Source organism: Tasmannia lanceolata, unplaced genomic scaffold, assembly GCF_043159265.1.
Source record: "Tasmannia lanceolata isolate RefF3 unplaced genomic scaffold, GAP_Taslan_0.1 ptg000002l, whole genome shotgun sequence".
Classification (NCBI taxonomy): domain Eukaryota; kingdom Viridiplantae; phylum Streptophyta; class Magnoliopsida; order Canellales; family Winteraceae; genus Tasmannia; species Tasmannia lanceolata.
Window position 1 is genome coordinate 16,582,286 of NW_027518679.1, and position 19,612 is coordinate 16,601,897.

The 19,612-nt window shown below is 41.2% G+C and overlaps 1 protein-coding gene across 2 annotated transcripts in view; it reads right to left on the minus strand.

The window, feature by feature from the left end:
• The window catches only part of LOC143880174 (protein PSK SIMULATOR 1-like), a 49,616-nt gene that overhangs the window by 19,246 nt on the left and 10,758 nt on the right, over nucleotides 1-19,612 (minus strand). For both annotated transcript variants that reach the window (XM_077383059.1, XM_077382999.1), the window contains exons 7-9: nucleotides 11,929-12,026; nucleotides 11,520-11,589; nucleotides 7,133-7,233 (exon numbers count right to left, since the gene is read on the minus strand). In XM_077383059.1, coding sequence (XP_077239174.1) covers nucleotides 7,133-7,233; nucleotides 11,520-11,589; nucleotides 11,929-12,026 — 269 coding nt within the window. The remainder of the gene's footprint in view (nucleotides 1-7,132; nucleotides 7,234-11,519; nucleotides 11,590-11,928; nucleotides 12,027-19,612) is intronic.

Sequence of the window (19,612 nt, forward strand, 5' to 3'; positions counted from 1 at the left end):
AAGGAGCGTTATCTTTTTGTTCACTTTCCCCCCTTCTTCCCTCTCTCTATGCATTTCTCCCTTTCCTGCGAGTCGCCATTTTTGGCAATCCGGGTCGAAAATGACCGACGTTTGGGATCGGCGACCCCGGATCGCGAGTCGGAGTGGGAGGGCATTCCTGGTAACCTTGGGCTAGAACTGCTACCATCTGGCAGAAAAAGGGTGTAACTCCATTTGCATTCGCATGGGTCATTTGGTTAAAATGAATAATCGGATGTTAGAAGATAAATGCTCGTTGATTAGAAAACTCATGGAGATGTTCAAGTGTCATTTATACTCCTGGGCCTTAGTGGGAGACGAGGGCAAGGGGTATTATGTGTTAGAGTGTATGCCCTAAAATCCAGTGTTTGATGTATTGAGTCATATTTATTAATTATATCATCATTTCATGACATCCATGGGTACTTATATTGGACTGTGTGACGTGCTCATTAACACACGTTTGTCCTTAGGTAGCATCGTTGGAAGTGTCATGCCCATGGATTCACAGATCCTAAGGGGCAGGGAGATATGACATTCCGTTTTTTTGCAGACCTAAAAGGTTCCTGGTTGGGGTTGAGGCTGGACACCTCCTCCTATACACAACCAGCATCAGATCTTGCCTCCATACACGAATTGGGGTGACTTGTCTCGGTCACTGGGGTAGGGGACCCTAAGCAAGGCAGAATGGGTGCGGTGAATGGTTTGCGCACTGAATAGGATCTTTTCAAGAATAGCTTGTGGACATGTGAATTGGATAAGGCTATTCTGCTCAAACAGGACCCTTATATGTCCTTGGACCTGAGGGGTCATATTAATCTGTGGGCCCGCTCTATGACTTTAGTCTATCTCAGAGTGGTTCCTAATTAGGGATTGCTTACGGATAGTTCTAGGTCATAGGGTGACCCTCGAGGTCAATAGGGATGCCCAACAAGGAATCCTCCGCCTCTTTGATTAGAGGAAAGTCATTTACAATTTCGGTCTTAGCTTTGGCCTCTGAAAATACCTGGCCAGGTGATTTGATAAATAGTTTGTCAAAATGTTTTCAAATTATATAAGATATACTTTCGAACGGATTTGAAAATGCATTTGCAGGCCTGAGTTACTAGACTGGAAGGTATACCATTGGGTGGGCTCAGGGGGTACTGAGTGTCCACCCCCCGTAGGGCCCAACCCAGTAAATGAAGAATGGAGGTAGGACGTACGTATATGATACGATTAGGGGTATTAGATGATCTGACGGTCATCTTCAGGGTAATGTCCTGGTGGGGGCCACTTACCTAAGTGCGACCGTGGTTGGACTACAGGGCATAGTCGTAGTGGGGCCCATCATGGGTTCAGCAGGATAGGCCGTCGGATCCCTGCGTCGATCCCACTCCTTACTTGCTTGTCCTATAAGGATCATTGGATGATCCAGGGTCTGGATTTTATCCTTTGCACGGACGGATATGATCGCCTATATGAGATATAGGGAGGAGGAGCACCAAATCATACGGTGCGCATGCAATTTATTAATTGATATGGAGAATGTAGAAATCTTATTGGCTGAGATATGTGCTGGGAATATTGTGAAAGATTGGATTTTGTTTCTAAAATAAAAAAGGGGAGTTTATCTTTTGAAAAAATGTTTTCTAGGAAAGAGGAATTGCCGAAAATAAATAGCTTTATTTTTGGGAATTGACATGCTTTTGCAATGACTTGCTAAGAATAAAAGAGTTCGGATTTTAGAAATAAAACTCCAGCAAACTCTTAATTTGGTAATGGTTGATTGCTTGTTTTGATGTTTCCTTAAAAGGATTACAAAATCTTTAGAAATTAACAAGCGTAGATGGAAAGTCTTTGTTTGCAAAAAAATTGCTTTCTATATGAAAGAGTTTTAATTTAGAAATAAAATCCCACCACATGTTTTAAAAGATGCAAGCATGAAAGCTTGCACATGTCTTACCAAACATGTACCTTCACTCGTTGCTTAAGGAAGCAAGCAATATCGGCTTGCCTCCCTGAAAAAATTCTTGTAGCCAAAAGTATATAAAAAGGGAGGAGGGGTTGAACGGACAGCACACTAACTTTTCTCTTACCTTTTAGACTTTCAGCCTCTCCATCTTTCTTGGTGCAAAATCTCTTTCCCCACTCCATTTCTCACTTGGGCAATTGAAGAAGCCTTGAGGAAGTGTTCCCTTTCCACGACAAAAGAGAATTTCAGCACCAGTCCTTCTTGGAATTAGATTCCAGAACCTTGGAGAAGTGTTTTCCAACCTCCTCAAATCTGAGCAAATTCCGGGAAGCCGCCACTTCAACTTCCGGAGTCCACACCTTTGAGAAAGACAAGCCGACCAAGCGACAAGTGAATCTTGCAGAGATTGTCGGTTGGGCAATCACAAAACCAATGTAATGTATTGTTAAATTCTGTATTTTACATTTCTCACCAATAGCATCTAGTAACTAGGTCCGTGGGATAGCGGGAAACGGGCAGAAATTTTTGGTTTTACTAGTTCCGAGGCTTCCGCTGCGCCTCTTCAGCCCGGCTCCCGCATTACATTATGTCCAAGATCTCCAAGGAAATGGGACGAGGTCATAAAGTATAGAGTGAAAAAAAGAGGAAGAAGGCTATGTGGAGACAACCCCCTTCCCAATATCCTTAACCTGAATTTTGATGATGCTTTGATTGGCAACCCAGATCAAACGGGTATTCGAGGGGTTTTAAAGGTCATAAGGGTACCATTTTCCTTTCCTATTCATTTCCTACCAGTAGAATGAACTTGAATGAGACATGTTGAATAGTGTTGTAGGGTAGTCTAGTCGTTACATGTAGTATTAGGGGAATTGTAGTCTTTGTACATTGTTGCCCTATTTGGGGCTTATATATACATCATTTACATGAGGAGCTCCCTCGTGGAGACTCTTCATCATCTCTACTCTTCTTTTTCCTCTCTCTAACCCTAGCCTCATTTCTAACATGGTATTGAAGCAAGGATCCTAGAAAGAAAAGAAGAAGAGTCCCTCTCTTTCATCTCACACCACTCTCTCTGTGTTCTCGCAAATCTCTTCCTTCCTTTTCTTTTTGGTTTTTTTGGTAAACCCTCACCCAAATCCCTACAATCCCTCTACCGAAACCCACCAAACCTCCCCCACCCCCCCCACCGCCAACCACACACACGTACCCCATTCCCTCTTCCAAATCTCATTCTCCTAACCCTCATCTCGTGCGACAACCCTCCTTTTGTCTTGCGCCTAGCGCAACCCCCCATCCCTGATTAGATTTGCCGTAAAACTGTTGCGCAGTCCCTCTTGATTATCGTAAACCCATTTTTTTGGGTTTTCCTCCACTCATAAACCTCCATCCACAACCCCAAAACCCAAATATTTCTTTCTTTTTGGGAAGAAATCTTCTTCCCAAATCCCTTTAGGCATCCTCTAACCCATTATGATATTATTCACCTTACGAAATGTATTTGATGATTTTTTCTCTCTGCGTGAGCACTCCACTAACCGCAAGTCTCCTTCTAATCATAAGTCTTTTTACAGATGTCTTGGGTTCTTGTCTTGTTGTCATCTCTTTGTTTTCTCTTTCTCTTTCTTGGTTGCCATGGCCTTTGGGTTGTTCTTCAAGGCGCACAACAGGTGTTCGATGAAATGTCCGAGAGAGGTGTGGTGCCTTGATTGTCTTATTTTCGTTACATGTTGAAGGTATTCGACCTTCAACTTGAGGGAGAGTGTCGTAGTGTTGTCATGTAGTTCTTGAGTTGTCTTTTTTTTCGTGGTTTTGTCCTCTTTGTTGTCTTTTCTTGAGGAGGAGTATTGTCTTGTTATCTTAGTGTTCTCTTTGGTTGTTGTTCTTCTTTCTCGTATGTCTTATTATCTTCGAGCTCATGTAGTCTCGCCCGAGGGGGAGTGTTGTTGTGATTCCTTTTGTTCACCCTTCAATGGTTGTTTTGCATTGTCATTTCTTCTCTTTGATGTATTTCACTATTCTTGGTTGTTAGTTCTCCTTCGCATTTTTAGTTGCCTCTTGGCATTATCAGTTCTTCTTCACGTTGTTCTCTCCAGGCGACAGTGTCCCCGTTCAACCTTGTTTCACCAGACGATGGTTTCCCCATCGTTGGTTGGTTCTCTTCAGGCGATGATGTTCATGTCGCCGACCTTATCACCAGACGATGGTTTTTCCATCGTTGGTTGGTTCTCTTTAGGCGACAGTTTCCCTGTCGACCTTGTCACCAGATGATGGTTTCCCCATCGTTGGTTGGTTTTCTTCAGGCGACAATGTTCATGCCATCGACCTTGTCACCAGACGATGGTTTCCCCATCGTTGGTTGGTTTCTTCCTCCTTTTCTTCTTATCTTCAGGAGACGATGTTCATGCCGTCGACCTTGTCTCTAGACGATGGTTTCCCCATCGTTGGTTGGCTCTTATCACCTTCCTGGTGATTGTTCTTCTTCGATTGGCGTTGTGCTGCTTAGCTGATGTTCCCGCTCGTAGTGTTTCACCGTTACTCGTGTGCCCTTTTTACTCGTTGGATCGCTACTATTTCCTTGCTGAGGTGTCTCTGTTCGATCCTTCGTGGTTTACAGATTTATTCGTCGGGCTCTCATTCAAGGGGAGGCTCTATTCTGATTGCTCTCGCTGTAGTGCTACTTCAGGGAGAACTGTTCCTTTTTTGTGGCCGCTGATCTCGATAATTGTACTCTCATGGTGGCCTTTATCTTTTATTTTGATTTAATTATGTATTCACCACACTAGCATGAGGAGTGGTTATACCAAGATGGATGTGTGTATGAGCTTATTGTACCTTTTGTTATTTTTAGTTGTTTGTTGTAGTTTCTTTGTAACAAGCTGGAGTTCCATAGAATATACACTCCAGCATGAGGCGTAGTGTTGAATAATGTTGTAGGGTAGTCTAGTCATTACATGTAGTATTAGGGGTATTGTAGTATTTGTACATTGTTGCCCTATTTGGGGCCTGTATATACATCATTTACACGAGGAGCTCCCTAGTGGAGACTTTCCATCATCTCTACTCTTCTTCTGCATCTCTCTAACCCTAGCCTCATTTCCAGCAAGACAGAAGCATGTGCATTGCATACATGGTCACAGATGTTTACCTGAAACCTAGAAGGTAGCCTAGTGGCGGAGGGTGACACATACAATGTCATAGTGTGGGCAACCTTTACTCTGTCAAAAAATTGTACATATCAACCTATTATTGTATATTTAACTGTCTTAAGGGTGAATATGCAGCATAGAGTAGTTTGAACTTTGAATAACAGTACAAATACCTTGAGGGGCCTGATTAACTTAACACATTTTATTATTTACCAGTATATACAGGCTTCAAGGGTTCATACTTGATTATGTTTCATCAATCTTCAATAAAATGGTCGATCAAAAGGAAATCCAGGTCCAAAGGGGGTGGTTGGTGTGTTAGGGACAACAAAGGTTAGATTTTTTTTTTTTTTAATGGTACAACAAAAGGTTAGATTCAAAAGATATTTTCCAGCCTTCCAGGTGTGGGAGACTCTAATTAAAACCGAAGCGAGAGCTTTGTTGTCAGTCTCCACTTCTTTAGTGAGTTGAGTAATAGGCTATGGGTCAAGGGGAGTAGATTAGGTGACCTGTCGAATCCTGGGTCTTGGATGTTAGCACACTTCATTGATGAAATTTTAGATGTTTATAGAGGGGCTAATATTTCTTCCCATCATGTTTCTAGAGCCGCTAATGAAGTGGCAGATTCTCTGGTGACAGGTGTAATTGCTGATTAGAGATATAGTATGTTATGAACAATCTCTGTGCAGATCTGTAATATTGGTTTCGTTTAAAAAAGTTCCTTGTTATAATTCCAAATGAAAGAAAAAACTATTTATTATGTTTGGCTCTAGAAATATAATATCATGGTTCTAAAGCAAAAGGTATGTCATCTCATCAATTGTAAAAAAACTCAAGTTCACAATGAATCAGCTTGGTCAGTTGGATAGATTGGTTGAGGTAATGCTTGTATCAACCAAACAGGATGCCTATTTTATTTTTATTTTTTTTCGAATGGTACCAAACAGTTATATACTTATATCTTTTTGTCTCAAATATATTTTCTGAAACTCAGTTCTATTTTATTATTTTTCCCGAATGGTACCAAACAGTTAGATCTTTTTATGTCAAATATATTTTATGAAACTGAGCCCCCTCCCCCCTCCAAATTTTTTTATATTTTTTTTCGGACCAGAGAAAAACCATCAGAGAATACACCTAGATATCTTGGTCTCAGAGCCAAGTAATACTGCTTCGAGGCCTGAATTTCAATCCTTGCTGATAACACATTGGAAGAAATCAAAAGTGCAACATGAGTTCGATTTAAGTTAATCACAAAAACAAACATCCGGAAAGCTGTAATTTAAGGCAATGAGATCAGAAAAGAATGCCTATATAATGCAACATGGGCAATAAAAAAACACATGAAGAAAAAGTCTCTAATATTTAAAGTACCATTGACTCGATAATTTAATATCTCTGCAATTAAAATCAACTTATAACAATTTATTTTAGAGATTCTATCTAGCTGTACCGCATGTCCAGACATCCTATAATTGGCCAGGAGATACTGGCCTACATGGGCACCTCGATAGGCTGTCGTACCTTAGAGCCATCCAACACAGCTGGATCATACCGTTCCAAAGTTTTTTGGTCGAACCACAAAACATTAAAGAGAGACAATATAAAAGATGAACTGAAAGGGGAAACTATAGAACAATCCCCACTCAAAAGAGACGAATGATAATTACATGCCACCACCAGCATTAACATAAGAAACACAACAAAGACAATAAGTACTCGGGCACAAAGGCAAGAAAACATGCCAATGAACAAGTGCAGTCAGATTTAATCCCACATTGGTAGACATGATTCAAGTTAAGATATTCAATACCAACATATCAATTTATGAGTTGTTAAAAGGTTTCCTTAAAATTCCAAGCGAAAAACGTTAGATTAATTTAATTAAGAGATTGACACCAATTTAGTAGAATAACCATCCTAGTTCACAGTGACCCAACTGTAAAAACAAAAAGTCAAGAATAGCAGACCCCATGGGTAATTGATAATGCATCAAACAGAATCATAGACTCACAAGAGTATCAATTTGATTGATGATATTTGCATAGTGCAACGCAAGGCCCGCTGACCCAAGTCTTTGGTGGTTGAGAGATCCCTTCACTGGTTTATCAACATCTACAACATGAACAAAGGAACGGACCCATAAGCAACTATTTTCCTAATAATGAACTCGAAAAAAAACAAATAAATTCTGGATGAACCATGCAATAACAATTGAAATTCACAAATTTGTTTCCGAAAGTCTTCCCATTTGGGCAAGAGAAAAAAATACGAAGAACATAGCCATAGTGCAGATTCGCAGAAGGAAAAAATTTAAAGAACATAGCCATAGAAGCCGATGCTCATAAAACATTAACAACTAAAGCAGTAGAATGACGGTATCTTACAAACAAAATGTATGAGGGAAGGCCTTTTGTGATCAGTTATCAGCAACCTCTTGCCTTCTCATCAGAAGAAAAAGAAATATGGGGAAAATATAAAAAAACTCTTAAGTATCAACCAAGGATAATAATTACAAAAGAAAAAATACTATCATCTGTCTGCAATGAGCTTCATCATTGACTACAGAAATGGTCACCACATTGCTGATAATATTAAGGCACAATGCCAAGTCAATGATTGACTCAACAGTTCGATTTACATCCCAAGTGAGGGTGTTGCCTTCTTGCTCAAAAAAAGTGTCTTCTGGTTTGACATGTGGATGAATTAGTAGCTGACCAAAAGTAGGACACTAATCCTTTTGCACTCCTGATGGTAAGCAAATAAACCCGATAATGTTCTATGAAAGAATTGGATTGGCTGAGATCTAATAATACCACAGTTATTGTGAGAGTAGGAAAATTAGCTTGAGACCAATATTATCAAAGGCAGCCAAAAGAAATCCATTTTAGTGTGAGTCTACTCATATCCAACCTGGAGAGAGTTGCAGCAGAAAGGGTGAGAGCTTTACATCAAAATCTCGCAAGTGCGGATGACAATAGGAAGAAGGCTCAATGCTCAATAGATCAAACAATGGCAGCCATTATGAAGATAGGGAGGCCCGAGTATAGGTTCGTGATTGAGGAGATGAGAAATTTCTCAAGAGTATTCCAGCACCAAGGTAAGAAATTGGTGGCGGACATTCCTTTGTGAGAATCAAGTAGTTAAATCGGAAAATAGAGCCCAACATTGGTGTTAAAACAGTCTTTTATTTAGTTTTAGAGCCTTATTTAAGTCCTTTTACGTTCTAGCAGCATGATTTAGTCTTTTTGTTATAAAATACTCAAGTCACTTAAGTGAATGCCTCAAAAAAGTGGGGCGGACATTCCTTTGTGAGAATCAAGGAGTGAAATCGGAAAATAGAGCCCAGCATTGGTGTTAAAACAGTCTTTTATTTAGTTTTACAGTCTTATTTTACTTAAGTTTTAGAGTCTTGTTTAAGTTTTAGAGTATTTTATTTAGTTTTAGACTCTTATTTTACGTTATAGCAGGGTGATTTAGTCTTTTTGTTATAAAATACTCAGGTCACTCAAGTGAATCCCTCATAAAAATGGGGCTTATCAAGTTTTACAAAATTTTAAGTGTTCTTTTTCTAATTAGAATCCTATTGTTATATGGAGTTCATTTAGAGTTTTTATCTTATATATTTAGTCAGTTGAAGAGTCCAAATCTTAAGTGATTAAGAGTGCATACCTCACGAGAATAAGAGTTCAATTGTTTCCAACCAAGAGTCCATGTTTTGTCTTATCTAAGTGGCAAGATGTGATTGGTCTTGTGCTTTAGAGTTGGTAAAACTCGAGTTCTACAACCCACACTCACTTTGTTTTGGGGTTTGTTTTTGTCTATATATGTAGGCCTTTGCACCCCCTCCCCCTTTTCCCCTATTGGCATATGATGAATTGAGCCTTTGCAATCACTGGACGCATTATCCCCTTGCCCCAGTGCGATGCCTTGACAATCTTCGATGTGATGCCCTGGGAATGTTACAGGTGTGATGCCCTAGCTTCCATCGTACGTAGGTCTTGTCACTCGGTTGGTGGAGAAGATAATATTCTTTCTGATTCTTTCCTTTCGGTCATAATTTAGCTTGAAATTTCCTGCAACAAGTCCACTTCATGCAATTCCAATCATTGATCAAACTAGTAGATTTGACCCCCAATGTCAGGGTTTTTCTCCTTTCTATGGCAATTCTCCGATACAGTTGATCTTTGATTTTCACAGATCTGTGAACTTTGAACAGATCAATGATCAAACGTTCAGATCTTTTCAATCTTTTAGGTTTCATAATCATCACCCACAACCATACCTTTTGAAATTTTAACCAATTTGACTGCTGGACTTTAATTTGTATTGGCATCAATTCTGAGATTTTCCAAAATCTGCAGAACTCTTGATCTTGCCCAGATCATAAATCCATCAGTCTGATCGAGTTGAGATGGGAATATCGTCATCCTCTTAACCAATCCTAGCACATATTCAAAAATTGTAAAGATCCAATGGTTGGGTTTTCTCTTATCTATCAGGGAATTTTGTAAAAGTACTTTTCTAAATAAAAAAAATCTCAAAGTTGTTTTTTCTTGAAATCCCTGGATTGGATTCCATCTAGTCACCCTTAGGAATCCATTCATCTCTTTTCCATCCCTCCGAGTCAATCCATCCCACATCTGTTTGGTATCAGAGTTACAATATTTAATTTTCTTCCCTTTTGGTCGTGCATCAGAAATAGTGATTCTGCGATCTAAAACATACTCTTTGTCAGATCAAATGCCTGACAAATGATTTTTCAATCATGGCCTCGTAGCTATTGGAGGCCTCTTTTTGTACTTCTGTTTATTGCTTTCATTTAATAAACTTTTCTTTAACCTGCTAAAAGCAGAAAAAAAAAAAGGATTCTAATGCTTAGAAAAATCCTATAGTCAGTACTCCTGTGAACAATCAGGGGAGGGTACTCTCAGAAGAGATCAGAGGTTGTCCGCTGATGAAGATTCCCATTAGAGGGATGATTCAATAATCATTCAATAGTCAACACGTTAGGTCCCATGACATGGAAATCTCACACTAAAGTCTATAAATCATTTACATTCAGTCACTTAACATGCTGCATGATATAAAGATCAAAATGCTCCATTAAAAAACAAAACAACATATATAAGAACTAGATGCAACAAAATGTGGACTTTGAAATGTATTAAATGATGTTCAATGCCCTACTCCTCTGTAAAATGTACTACAAACACCACACCATGCATATGTTGAAGGGTATTTTCTTTTTTCCACCTCTTCTCTAAGCGTACAAAACAAAAAAGATGGTTAATCAATAAAAGATTATGGCTAAACTTACAAAATGCATACTAGAAACCTTGGTTTCAAAGTGCGGATGTGGGTCAAAATGCAGCCAAAGCAAATCCTAGTCGAGTCAGGGTCAAGTACTCAGTTAACGTGATTGAGTACTTGGTTGACGTGGTCATAACTTGGGAGAGTCAAAGGGGTTTTCATTGACTTTATAGGGCAAAGCAGGGACTCGGACTAGAACGCAGCCAAGGTAAAAGCATGGTTTTAAATTTCGACTGAAATCCGAAATCCGAAATTTTGGATTTCGGTAAAGACCGAAACCGAAACGTTCCGAAACCGAAATAGCCAAAATTTACAAAATTTCGGTCGAAATTTCGTTAATTTCGGCGAAATTACAAAGTTTCGATCGAAATTACCGAAATTTCGACCAAAAAACGGTATTTCGAGCGCGTGTACCAAATTTCGGGCTGAAATTTCGGTTTCGGATAAGTCCGAAATTTAAAACCATGGGTAAAAGAGAGTCAACTCAGACGAGTCCATGATGACGGGGGAGACTTTTGAAACTATGCTAGAAACTTCAATGATGTCAAAATTGTATGAGGTAAACCATTTATAGGCCAGATTCTTCAAGGGAGCCACTTACGCACTGGGGGTTGTATTTCTGTGCTATTAAAAACCATGGCCCCCTTACGCTGACTTCTATATTTCATAATTTTTTTACCAAAGATGGCAGCTGATATGGGAAGGGGTACCAACAATACCAAGTCCAATCGTGGAGAATGAATCGATGGTTTTGATCTTTCTTGACTAATACAATGTTCGTTTTGGATTGTGACAGCCGATTGTGAGTACCAAATTGATTATTGGACTCAAAATTACATTTGATTATGATTCCAATGATCAGTTTGAGGCTCAAAATCGGTTGTCACAATCTAAAACGAACAGGGCCTAAGTACTTTAGTTTCAAGCTTTTGGATGTGCAATGTAAAGATAAACTCAGTAGAGGAAGTCAGAAGTATCTGTTTTGTGACACTGACAGAAGATGGTGTTGCTGTTGTCGATGATAAGAGAAAAAGTAGATTTAGACAAGCATAAACTAGAAAAAAATTACTTAAGCTCCAAATAAATACCGGCACTTCCAAAGGCATCATGGATCTCTAGATGCAGGGAGTGGACAATGTCTACAAGCTTCTCCATGACCTGAAATACACAGTATATTAGTTTGGCTATAAGAACTGCATTTTATCAAAAATAATTAGCTCATTAAAACTCATCCTCTGGCCCCCTTTGGTCAGAGAGAGAGCTAGGCATCCTGTAAATAGAGATCAGAGTCAAGAAGGTTTATCATGCGAGAAAATATACCAAGCAATTAGGATGTATAACACACAAAACAAACAAATAGAACCTTTTTAAAAAATATATAACTACATTGTTGTTAAAAACGATTGTAAATTGATCAAAAGGAAAATTAATACATGAAAAGATTCTTTGGATAATGTAACTGGAAAGCTAAAATGTAATGTGGTGTTGATTGGCTACCTCTTCCAAAATCTTGGACCAGAGCGATTTTTTCTGTAGATTTTTTACATGCTTCCTTTGGCTTTTTAACTCTGCCCTTAAGATTGCAAGGCTGTCTCCTACAAGTAAAAAAAGAATAAGAGTACTGGTCAAATGCCATTATTTTCCAATACTAGGATAACAATAATGATTCTGAAATCCAAAAAAGAGGGACTCGTCACAGCAGAAAAAAAAATCACATACGCCATGTTCCCTAGATGTTAGTTTGACAACTAAAAGGTAAAGTAGATCGTAGCCAACTAGTATCCTAAAGGACCTAAGCAGAAAATAATTTTTTTACAAAATACGGTGATTGAGTTAACAAATTAAAGGGCACTAAATTTTCGGATCCGGACCCTGCACTGAGAGCTGTTTCCTTTTTAGGCTACCAGTGCAAGGTAAAATTCTAAGGACGAACTCCGTACCACAGGAATTGTTGATTCAAGAGAAATCACATTTTATGGTCATAAAGATGAGAACAATCCAAATATCCATTGATTGTTATTGGATCTCCGAATTTGGAAATATTTCCTTTGTTAAAAGGTCTTTAGGTCTTTATTGTAATGCCCAAGGGCATACTTGTCTTTGTACTTCACTCTTTATTATTTATATTACATGAGTGAGGGGGAGAACCCTAACTCAATCTTTTCTCTCACTTTTTACTTTCTCTCTTTTCTCTACCTCTCTCAACATGGTATCAGAGCTCTAGGGCATGGATGCCTAGGGCCATTTTTTTTTCTTTTCTTTTCTTTTCTTTACTTCTTTTTTCCCTAACCCTAACCTTAACATCCACCTCCATCTTCTCCATCCCTAACCCTAACCATAACCCCTCCATTCTTTGCTACAATACTGCTACAGTACATCGCTACAGTACCCGCTACAGTACATCGCTACAGTACCCTCTTTTCCCCACTCTTCCTTGCCCTAATCTGATCCATCATAATCTCTTCTTCTTTTGGGTCATAGCTATGCCCTAGATTTTCTTGTTCGGCTTGATCACTATCTTCATGGTGTTGTTCTGGATTTGTACTTACATCATTGCGATGTTTGTGGCTCGGAGTTGTCTCGACTTTGTCTTTATGTCGTGAGGCTATCTCATGCCTTATGCATATGTTGTCATCACAAAGCCGCGGTCTATTAGCTTGCCTATAGTCTTCATCCTTGTCTCTACTTGCTCGTTGTTGGTCCTCTTCAGTCTTCTTCCCGGTCTCTTATGGAAGATACCCCTCATATTGAGGACCCTACTATTCGTACTCCAGCTATGGCTACTAGTTCCCAGCCGCGTCAGGCTGTGTCGTCGTCTGTCTTCGGTGGATGCGTCATTCCCACCGATTACCACTTCCCGTCTTGATGGATCCAACTATTTGACTTGGAAGATTGCTGTGGAGACATATCTGAAGGCCCGACGAAAGATTTCTATTTTTCGTCGTGATCCCCCTGCTGAGACTGACCCTAACTTTGATGATTGGGATGTAGATGATGCCCTTGTTCGTACACTTCTATGGCAGAGTATGACCCCTGCCATTGCTAGCACCATGATGGATCTCCCTATTGCCAAAAAGGTATGGGAGCACACTGCGGCATTATATTCTGGTGAGGAGAATGTCGCCCGTCTCTGCGACACTTATTCGCGCTGGATGGGTCACAGGCACGGTGATTCTACAGTCCATGATTACTACAGACAGTTTGTCTCCTATTGCTAGCAGTTGGATGCTCTTATGCCTCTCACCACTGATCTTACCACGGCAGCCAGACAGCAGGATCAGCTCTGTGTTGTTCATTTCCTTGAGGGTCTTGGACCAGAGTTCACTCATCTTCGACAGCACATCCTTGGGTCTGGTACTGTACCCACTCTTCATGAGGTATTTTTACGAGCTCAGCAGTGTGCACTTGGCATTACTGTTCCTACTCCCGTGGATGTCTCGACTACTGTTGCTTATGGAGCCGCTGACCGCCCTTCCCGAGGAGGAGGCATTTTTTGTCGCGGTCGTGCTTGCGATACTAGCCGAGGCGGACAAGGCGGCCGCTGAGAGGGTGGCCGTGGAGGTCGAGCTCGGCCCTATTGTACTCATTGTAGGCGTGAGGGTCACTATCACGAGACATGCTTTGATCTCCATCCTGAGCTGTGTCACACTCCATATCCTCGTCAGGGCCGTACTGCACATCTTGCCCTTCCAGATTCGCTTGCTCCTATTGACAGCCCCTCACAGACACCACTGGCTACTCCGACCGATCGGTCGTCTCTCGTGCCGACTATGATGAGCTACAACGTTTCAGGTCTGCCAGCCACCCTCCTACTGCTAGTCTTGTTCAGCCAGGTAGTTCTCATGCTTCGTTCCTCTCTAGTTCTAGCTGTTGGATTATTGATTCGGGAGCATCTCATCACATGACAGGTACCCAGTCATCTTTACATGATTTTCATCATGTTGTTTCACGTTCTATTACTCTTGCTGATGGGAGTACCTCTCCTATCACTGGTGTCGGCAGTTGTTCCCCTTCACCAGGCATTACATTATCATATGTGCTCTGTGTTCCCAAGTCACCTTTCAGTTTACTTTCTATTCGTCAATTAACAAAGCATCTTCATTGTTCTATCTCATTTTTGTCCTTCATATTGTCTTTTTCAGGATCTCTCGACTCGGAGGACGATTGGCTCGGGCCGTGAGGTGGATGGCCTTTATCGTCTCGACTGCACTCCGTCCCATCCGATTCTACATGGCTCGGTCGATGCATACCAGTGGCACTGCCGTCTAGGTCACCCGTCTATAGAACGTTTACGCAGGATTCCCTTCGTTCCTTCTTCATATGTTAGGTCTTTTCAGTGTGAGGCCTGTGAACTTGGGAAGCATCATCGTATGCCATTTCCCTCTAGGACTGTTAGTCAGGCTTCACATCCTTTTGCTCTTGCTCATTCTAATGTATGGGGTCCTGCGAGGACTACCTCTTTATTTGGATTTCGCTATTTTGTGGTCTTTGTTGATGACTATTCACGTATGACAATGACTTATTTAATAAAAGATCGTTCTAAAGTTTTTTCTGTGTTTCGTGATTTCTATGCTGAAGTTAGTAATCAATTCCCATGTGTTATCCAATGTCTTCGCACTGACAATGCAAAGGAATATTTCTCTTACTCAAATGGTTTTCAGGAATTCCTCTCTTCGCGAGGCATTCTTCATCAGTCCTCATGTGCTCATACCTCTTAGCAGAATGGAGTGGCTGAGAGGAAGCTTCGCTCCTTGTTAGATGGGGCTCCGGACACTACTCTTTCAGATGCGGGTCCCTAAGACCTATTGGGCTGATGCTGTACTCACAGCATGCTACCTGGCGAATAGGCTTCCCTCTTCGGTCCTTGGTGGCACCTCTCCGTTCTCGATTCTCCGTCCGACCTCTGACCCTTTCCCTCTTGCACCTCGAGTTTTTGGCTGTCTCTGTTTTGTCCACGTTCTTGGGTCAGGATTAGATAAGTTGGATCCTCGGGCCGAACGGTGTATCTTTCTAGGTTACTCTCGGACCCAAAAGGGTTATCGTTGCTACAGCCCTTGCCTGCGACGATCCTTTGTCTCGGCGGATGTTACATTCTTTGAGACTCAGTCATTTTTTAGTCTGTCCATCTCGTTGGATCCCTCCCCCTCTACACTTCAAGAGGATTCCTCACATACTCCTGTTCTTCCTCTTCCATTTCTTCCTGATCCCATCCCTGTTTCTACACCGCCGGTGTCCAGTTCCTCCCCTACAGTTGATTCTATTGTTATGCCGACGTCAGCGCCTTGTGCAGCCCCTCTACCTCCACCATTGAAGCAGTATCAGCGTCGGACCAAATCTGTTGTGCATTCAGCCCCGCCCGAGCCATCATCATCTCAGCCGGAGATCCCCACTTCTGAGGTACATTCTGACTCTCCCATTGCCTCTCGCACTCGGTCTCGCAGTACTGCTCATCCCATTTCCTCTTTTGTATCTTATGACTTTCTCACCCCTGTATTTCGTAGTTTTGTTTCGTCTTTGTCCTCTATTTCTCTACCTAAGACTCTACAGGAGGCACTTGATCATCAAGGCTAGAGGGCGGCTATGGATCTTGAGATGCAGGCCCTTCAGGCCAATCAGACATGGGATTAGGTCCCTCTACCATATGGTGCTCACCCCGTTGGTTGCCGCTGGGTTTATGCAGTCAAGCACCTTCTTGATGGCACAGTTGAGCGCCTTAAGGCTCGACTTGTTGCCAAAGGGTACACGCAGACATATGAGATTGATTATGGCGAGACTTTTTCACCAGTTGCGAAAATTCCTTCTGTCTGTGTCCTGCTATCCCTTGCTGTGAATCATGGCTGGCATCTTCATCAGTTGGATGTAAAGAATGCCTTTCTTCATGGTGATTTGGAGGAAGAGGTCTATATGGAGCAACCTCCTGGATATGTTGCTCAGGGGGAGAGATCTTCTCTTGTTTGCCGTTTGAGGAAATCCATTTATGGTCTCAAACAATCTCCGAGAGCCTGGTTTGGGAAGTTCAGTGCTACACTTATTCGCTTTGGCATGAAGCAGTGCGCAGTTGATCACTCCGTCTTCAGTTTTCAGTCTCAGGCTGGTTGTGTTCTGTTGATAGTATATGTCGATGATATCATTATCACTGGTAGCGATACAGGTGGCATTCAGAGGCTCAAATCCTTCCTTCAGACAGAGTTCTCTACTAAGGATTTGGGTCGTCTTCGGTATTTCCTGGGCATTGAGGTTGCCTATTCGACTAGGAGTTTCTACCTCTCACAGAGGAAGTATGTTTTAGATCTTCTTGATGAGACAGGTTGTTTGGGAGTCAAGCCTGCCTCAACTCCTATGGACCAGAATATGAACTTACTCCCTGAGGAGGGAGTCCTGTTAGAAGATCCAGGGCGATACAGACGGTTAGTTGGTAAGCTCATTTATCTTATTGTTACACGTCCAGATATTACCTTTGCAGTTAGCGTTGTTAGCCAGCATATGAGCTCACCTCGCACTTCACACTGAGCTGCTGTACTTCAGATATTGAGATATCTGAAGAGTTCGCCAGGTAAAGGGTTGTTATTTCAGAGGCATGGGCACCAGAGAATTGAAGGATACACTGATGCAGACTGGGCAGGATCTCCGGCTGATAGGCGGTCTACTACAGGATATTGCACATTTATTGGAGATAATCTTGTTTCATGGAGAAGTAAGAAACAAGATGTCGTGTCTAAATCCAGTGCCGAGGCAGAATATAGAGCTATGTCTCATACGAGTGGGGAACTCATGTGGCTACGTTCCTTACTTTTAGAGATTGGATTTCCTCCTTCTTCTTCTCCAGCTCAGTTATACTGTGACAACAAATCCGCCATTTACATTGCCACGAATCCAGTCTTCCATGAGAGGACCAAACATATTGAAGTGGATTGTCATTTCATTAGAGATTTGATTCAGCGAGGCTACATATCTCCCGTGTTTACCAGATCTACAGATCAATTAGCACACATGTTCACGAAGCCTCTAAGTAGAGCTAAGTTATTTGATAATTGTAACAAGCTAGGAATGTTAGATATCTACATTCCAGCTTGAGGGGGAGTGTTAACAGGTCTTTAGGTCTTTATTGTAATGCCCAAGGGCATACTTGTCTTTGTACTTCACTCTTTATTATTTATATTACATGGGTGAGGGGGAGAACCCTAACTCAATCTTTTCTCTCACTCTTTACTTTCTCTCTTTTCTCTACCTCTCTCAACATCCTTGATTACTTCAATTTTTTTTTTATTACTTCAATTTTAACTGCATCTCGATCAGCATTTCTGACTTGTAAAAGTCGCTACATCGAATAATCAACAACTAAGGGAATAAATGTCTATGGCATATTCAATTCCTCACGGCCCTTAGAATCTTTAGAGGAAAGAGTAGAAGTTTGGAAGAAATCATTAACTAACTTATTACTAAGTCTTAGAGTGGGCTTCCAAAATTAAGTATTTTCAGGCGATCTCTCTTATAAACCTAATTTATGACTGTAATAGTGCATGTCTTATGGATTTAAATTTCCCCGAAACGACCGAAATGTTTCCATTTCCATCCCCACAGAAACGAAATCTACATGATTTCCTTTCATGTCATTATTTCCCAGAAATTTTGACCGAAATACTCCAAATTCAATCGAAATTCCTGAAATTTGACCGAAATGGTCAGAACGACAAAAAATGAAAAGATATTATTGATTGCATTTCATTTCATTGAAGAGTGCTAAAGGGTACTTTAGTTATTACGTTATTGTGTGGGGTACTGTAGTCTTTGTATCATGTTGCCCTACTTTGGGCCTATATATATACATCATATTCATGGGAGAGCTCCTTGGTGGAGAATCCCTCATCTTCTCCCCCACTCTTCTCCTTCTTATCTACCTTATCTACTTCTCAACATGGTATCGGAGCCAAGATCCTAAGGAAAAAGGAAGAAAATAAGAGTTTCTATTTATCTCACACCATTCTCTTACTCTCTCACGCATCCACCCACAAACCCTAAAATCTCTCCCATATTTTTCATAAACCCTCTCTAGTAACCTATCTGTGCGCATCAGCGCATTTCAAATCCCTAAAATCTCTCTCCCCTACACTCTCGCAAACCCTTTTTGGGTTTTCCACGCGCCTAAACTCTCTCTCTCTCTCTCTCTCTCTCTCTCTCTCTCTCTCTCTCTCAGTGCGCAACCCTTCTCTCTCCTCTATCTTTCATTCTTGCCGTAATCTCTCTCGATCTTCTCCACGCCTAGACTCCCTCCAAGCCTATCAGAGCCAAACTCCGCTCCTCGCTGACCCCATCCACACCACTCCTCCCCATTCCCCTCCCGCACTACTCCTCCCTCATTTCCCTCCCTTTGTCTCTTGCGCAAACCCTCCTTCTCCCTCCCCCTTTTGCTGCTTGTCCGCCACATATTCCTCCATATTCCCCACCTCCTCTATCCAAAACCTTAAATCTCAACCCGAAATTCCTTGTTTCTCCATACTTTCTCACCAACATCCCATTTGAGGAAGAAACCTTCTTCCCAAATCCCTTTTGCATCCCCAAAACCTAATTCTCTATCCAAAACCCTAAATCCCTAAACCCTAACCCCCTCTTGTGAGTCCCTAAACCGCAACCTGTTTTGTAAATACCATTTTTAAATCCATCCATCCAAAACAACAAAAGCAAAACAAGAACGATTCCTTCTTGTATAATATTTCCCTCCTTTTCTCCATCCATATCTTCATTTCCTTTTTTTTTTTTGCTCTAACTCCATAAATCTCTTTCTTTTCTCCATAAATCTCGTTATTTTTGTTCTTATTCCCTTGTCGAGTTTATTCTAGTTTCCTAACCCCCTTCTTTATGTTTTAAATCCTCCCTCTGTTTCTTTTTTGAAATCCTCCTCCTCTTCCACTCCATCCTAATCTTTGTCTTCTCTCTATATATTCTATGGTGTTTATCTTGATATCAAAGGTGCACACTAAGTGTTTGATGAAATGTGAGAGAAGTGTTGTGCCTTGAAAATCTCCTTTCCGCTACAAGTTGAAGGCCTTGGCCTTACACCTCATGTTGTTCCTTGGATGGAGTGGCTTGATGTTTCTGACTCCATTTGTTGTTATTTCACCATTCTTTGTTGGTAGTCCTGTTGGTGGTTGTTCCACGAGTTGGTTTGTTCTCACCTTGTTGG